The following is a 6,000-nucleotide window of genomic DNA, read 5'->3' on the forward strand; positions in this document are numbered from 1 at the left end:
TGTAAGTATGTATATGTGTAAGTATTTATATATATGCATATGTATGTGTGTGCGAGTGTGTGAGTGTTTATGTATATATATATATATATATATATATATATATATATATATATACACACGCGGGCACACACACATATTAAATGGAAACAAAATACAAAATATTTACTACTTACCATTCCTTTGATGACTTTCCCGAATACAACATGCTTTCCATCCAACCATCTGGCTTTGTTCAGAAGAATAAAGAACTGAGAACCGTTTGAGTCCCGTCCGTGATTAGCCATAGAAACATAACCAGCTGCTTTGTGGCTGAGAATGAAATCTTCGTCATCGAATTTATCACCATAAATAGAACGACCTATACAGAAAATATGACACCAAGTTTTATTATAGAAGTGTTTCTATAGCATAATTCGAATTTATTCTGCTTATGCAGCACCATTACAAACCAGTAGATAGTTTATACACTATCTGTATATACTTCAGAGCAGCGATTTCGATTCTATTTCAAAACTGACACGAGTACTCAACATTGATAAGCTGCAACTACGGTGAAATACGTACTTGTTGCTCTCATGATCACTTCTGGGGCGATTCCGTTTCGCATATCTCTGAAGTATATTGTGTTTTTTTAAATACTATATATCTTTGTAGGGATTTTCCCGGACGGAAAGCCGCAACTTCTGACGTTTAAGCAACACATACACACGTTAAGTATTTTCTACTGATAATGTTTATATTACAAGCAGTTCTTATACATTTCAAGAAACATTTTGCAAGCCGTTTGGCTTGATACAAACACTCTTATCATCTTAATTCATACCATTTCATCAGGCGGTTTCCAATATCACTGTTATTGAAACTTCGACTGCTCACTTGGATTTGATTCCTTAGTGACGATATATAAATACGCTTGTCTAACTTGTAACTTTTCGTTCAATTCATAGCTTTTAAAGATTTTACAAAGGTTTCTTGCTGAATCGACCCAAACTAAATTAAATCCTGGGTTCGACGTGCTCTTCTAAATCCCTAAAAGGCGTTTAATTACACAAACCAGTAAAAGAATAAGAGTAGTTTTTCCTATATAAAATGCTTCTATATATTATAATCATAGCTGGTTTCTGCGTTTTTAATTTATGGTTATTTTCCTAGAAATGTCCTGTTTTATGGTCATTGACGTGATAACACACAAAGTCAACCCTAGAAGCATTTGGACTGCGAAAGTAATAGATACAAGCGGTCTAGTTGCAGTAGAGTTAGATACTTTTCTAGTATGAATTAATATTTTATCAGTAAGTTTATTGATTAATTGTATTCGTAATTTCCTATATGGGAAATGTTGTATTGATAATTTAATATGATATCAGAGTATATTGGCATTTTATGAATGCATGAATATATGCACGCATTATTGCACATCTTTGCATGTGTGTGTGTGTGTGTGTGTGTGTGTGTGTGTGTGTGTGTGTGTGTGTGTGTGAGAGAGAGAGAGAGAGAGAGAGAGTGCGTGGACTAGTGGCTAAGGTCACGGCTTCGAGTCTTGGACTAGACAGCGAGCTGTGTCCTTGAGCAAGGTGCTTTGTTTCATAATGCCCACTCATCTGAAAATGAGTGTCAGCGGCACTATAAGGACTGGTGCCACATTCAGAGAGGAATCTTGTACTCTCAGATGTTCAAACGCCATGAAAATGGAATAAGCCCCGATCTAATGGTTCAATAAACTCAAGCAGAAGTTAACTATTTTCAAACTGACATACATACATACATACATACATACATACATACATACATACATACATACATACATACATGTATGTATGTATGTATGTATGTATGTATGTATATATAAAATGAAAGACCAAAACATTAGGCATCACTCGAAAACATTTAATTTAGATAGAGAATATAAATAGATAGAGTCTTTTAGAATTGTTTCTAGAATAGCCAATCATGTGGATCGTGACATTGAGTAAGGCTTCCATAAGCTAGGTATTCCGCTATCGGGAGAGAGATGTGAGAAAAATATAAAAATAAAGAAACATCGCCAGTTGGGGGATAATAGTACTTTCCAGTTTGACAAAAACTAAAGAAAAATCTGAGTGAAATAGATATGTGTTGCAGTTCCATGATCGGAAATAATAATAAAGTTATAGGTAAGGACCATTAACAGTTTCCAATGAGAATGTCTGACACATACATACACAAAAATACCAGTTGAAAACTGGGGTCGATGTAATCGACTATCCCCCTCCCCCAGAATCGCTGCCCTTGTGACAAAATTTGAAACCGTTACTCATACTCTGTACACAAAAGAGAATTTATATTCACACACGAACATTCACGCATGCGTAAATATAAAATATGTAATTGTAGCTTACCTCCCGTGCCATCTCCTTTTGTAATGTCTCCCATCTGAATGACGAAATCAGGGACGATTCGATGGACGTTTGTGCCTTTGTAATGTAATTTTTCCTGTGAATATATTGCAAAGAAAATGGTATAAAAGCAACTGCAATAATGGCAATTTTTAAGGTAAAAAAAAAAAACAAAAAACATCAGAGGAAACCGATGAGAATCTGTTTTGTCGGCAAATACTTTAACGGGTACGGATGGCCCCCCCAAAAAGGACGTCCTTAACCGCGGTTCGCGGATCCTCCTGCCCGCCATTCGTTTCACCCTTAGTTCTAAACTTTGCCAGCTTGAAAATATTGACGGAGAGACTGAATATGATCGACGCCCACCCAGCACTGTTCCAGTTAAGATACTGCTTCGCCATGCCAAAGCTATTGTATACCCTCCGCAGTGCCCCTTACACAGCCACGTACCTCCCATCTAAGAGGAAGCATGGCAGTCTAAATGTATGCGTAATGAAAGCGAGGAAAGATAAATATCCAATACTTTAGACTTAGATCTTTATCGAGGAAAACAAAATAGAGTTCTGTGCAAAAACTCCATACAGTTCAAGCTTTCACAATTCTGCTTGAAGATAATCTCATGAGATGATATTTAAGTGGAGAATTATCCTTCACTTGTATCAGTCACTGGACTGCAGCCATGCTGAGGCACCGCATCAAAGGATTTAGTCGAACAAATCGACTCCTGTACTTACATTTAATTCTAGGATTTATTTTATCGGTTTCTTTACTCGAACCGCTACGTTACGAGGATGTAAACAAAGCAGCACCGGTTATTAAGCGGTGGGAGAAGAGAAATATAAGCACAAAGTCACCACACATGCACGCATACACATACACACGTATACATACACACGCATATACAACGGGCTTCCTAACAGTTTCCGCCTACGAAATTCACTCACAAGGCGTTAACCGACGGAGGTTATAGTAGAAGACACTTGCTCGAGGTAACGCAGCGTGGGATTGAACCTGGAACCACATGGCTGCAAAGCGAGCTTCTTAACCACGCAGCTACGCCTGGCAGCCATTACATATATATCTATATATAAGAAAAGGGATTCAAAGAATCAACCAGAATCCGAAGTAAGCTACCAGCCTGGCGCGTGGCTATCGAGAAAGATTATGGTTACGGCTAGGATGTAACCTTACCATCTTTCTGAAAATCCAGGAATCGCAGTGGTAGAGGGTATGTATAAAAATTGACCAGTTAATAGGAGCAAAGTGGGAGAGAATATGGTAATTCCGCTAGTTGACAGCTTTTACGCAATCTTTTGGTTACATAAGCGCCACATCAACCGTCACGCATCTATAAAAGAATATATGTCTATATATCAATATACATACATACTTACATGTGTGTGTGTATGTGTGCGTGTGTGTGTGTGTGTGTGTGTGTGTGTGTTTGTGTCTGCATTTGTTCCCCGCCACCGCTCGGTGTTGATGTGTTTACGTCCCCGTAACTTAGCGGTTCGGCAAAAGTGGCCGATAGAATAAGTGTCAGGCTTAACAAAAAAGAAGTACTGGGATCGATTCATTCGATTAAAGCAAATGGTTCAAGGCGGTGCTCCAGCATGGCAGCGGTTTAATGACTGAAACAAGTAGAAGATAAAAGATGTATATTATCTCTTACCGTTTATTTGTTCAAGTCGTTTAAACTGCGACCATGCTGGGGCACCACCTTGAACAATTTTAGCCGAACAGTTCGACCCCAGTACTCAATTAAAAAAAAAGCCTGGTACTTGTTCCATCGGCTTCTTTTGCCGAACAGCTAAGTTACAGGGAAGTATGCATGCCAAAATAGGTTGTCAAACAGTTGTGACACACGCACACACGCGCGCACACACACGCGCGCACACACACACACACACACACACACACACACACACACGCACACACATATGTATGTATGTATGTATGTATGTATGTATGCACAGGCAGACAGATGGACAGATAGATAGATAGATAGATAGATAGATAGATAGATAGATAGATAGATAGATAGATAGAATGGAGGTTGGAAAGGAAAACTGAATGAAAATGTAAAAAGAAATAATTAACACACAGAGAAACAGGAGGAAAAGAAAAACAGAAAAAAAATAAAAGATAAAAAAGGAAACAAAGAAAAGAAGAAAAGTAAGGAAGAAAGGCTGAAAAAATGGACGATATAAAGCAAGATAAGAGAAAAAGAAAATGAAAACCGGAAGACAAGTATGACAAAAGATAATGAAATGAGGGAAGATTCAAACGTACTTTTCCTCGGTTGTATCCTCGTGTGATAGCAGCGAAATTGGTGACAGTCATTGGCGCAACATCTCCAAATAATGCAATCACTACACGAATTACGTCATCGTCGTTCGAGTTGGTAAAATTCTTGATGAGGAAATCAAACCAGGCTTCCTCTGTGACAGTATAGTTGGGATTTGCTGAAGTAGTTTGACTCGATAGAAAGAAAACCAATGTGAATAAACAGGATTTGATCAGTATCGATTTTGTTTCCATTATTGTTTGTTCTTATTTCTCTTTTACTTTTTACGTTTCTTTTAATGTTTATTTTCGTTATATTTCTATTTCTTGAGGAATGATGGAAATCTGGAAAAGGAAACAGAAAAGACAAGATGAAATCTCTATAATAACACGGAAGGAAAAGTAATGGGCTGTGTTAACTAAACTGGTGCGTTGATAACTAGTAATAAACTTAAAACCAGTTCGAATGTATTTGAAAGATATTTGAACCTGTAAAGGCTTTTCGCTGCAGTTTGTCGTGGAGAAAATAAAGTTCTCGCTAAAGACAAAAAGGTGTTAAAACCCCATAGTCAGCTCAGAGTGCACTCTGTTGGACTGGTAGATATAGTTCGAACTCATTTGTTCTCTTCTGCACCGTATGCCAACAGAGACAACGTTGAGCTGATCAGGAAGAAACACTTCCTTTATGGTAACTCAAAAAATATTATTTACTGATAGAGCATATTGGTTGTCAGATCGGAACAAATACGTGAGTAGATGTGCAAAACAGTTACGGAAAGTATATAAACTTCAGACTAGTTCAAATATGCATGAAAGGTTAAAGGCTTTCCCCTGCAGTTTGTCGTAGAGCAAAAATTCTTACATAAGACAAAAACATTTGAACTGATCTTAAGTTCATATGACCAAAAGAGTGATTGCAAAATTCTAGCCTCCAAGAATGAGAACGTCCTCCGCAACAAAATGTGCTCCGACTCCATTAGAATCTATGGCAGAGAAAAAAAAATACAGCATGGTACCTGGTACCGACATATGATTGTACATACTCTTGTACAATGAAAAATAAAATTCGTATGACAATTTCATATCCAAATGAACTGGTTCAAGGAACATAGAAAACCTGACATTGCAGTTGTCAAAAAAAAAGAAAAAAAAAACTTTCGGATATCTCAAAATTGACGTTGATATTCTTGAAGACCAAAATATTGATCATAACGTAGTCTATAAGATTACTAGTAAGTCAGAGGCATATTTGAAAACATAATAATCTGCATGAAATTATATCATTATTGAGAAAAGCAATATATACAAGCACACACACACACATACACACACACACAGA

At 37.3% G+C, this 6,000-nt stretch overlaps 1 protein-coding gene across 2 annotated transcripts in view; it reads right to left on the bottom strand.

Annotated features, from left to right (window-relative positions):
* LOC106883423 (uncharacterized) overlaps window positions 1-6,000 on the bottom strand; it is a 10,854-nt gene that overhangs the window by 4,161 nt on the left and 693 nt on the right. For both annotated transcript variants that reach the window (XM_014934419.2, XM_052968558.1), the window contains 3 exons: window positions 4,668-5,006; window positions 2,379-2,472; window positions 174-358 (listed from right to left, as the gene is read on the bottom strand). In XM_014934419.2, the coding sequence (XP_014789905.1) occupies window positions 174-358; window positions 2,379-2,472; window positions 4,668-4,916 (528 nt within the window). In that variant the 5' untranslated portion in view covers window positions 4,917-5,006. The remainder of the gene's footprint in view (window positions 1-173; window positions 359-2,378; window positions 2,473-4,667; window positions 5,007-6,000) is intronic.

Source organism: Octopus bimaculoides, chromosome 6 (genome assembly GCF_001194135.2).
Source record: "Octopus bimaculoides isolate UCB-OBI-ISO-001 chromosome 6, ASM119413v2, whole genome shotgun sequence".
Taxonomy (NCBI): domain Eukaryota; kingdom Metazoa; phylum Mollusca; class Cephalopoda; order Octopoda; family Octopodidae; genus Octopus; species Octopus bimaculoides.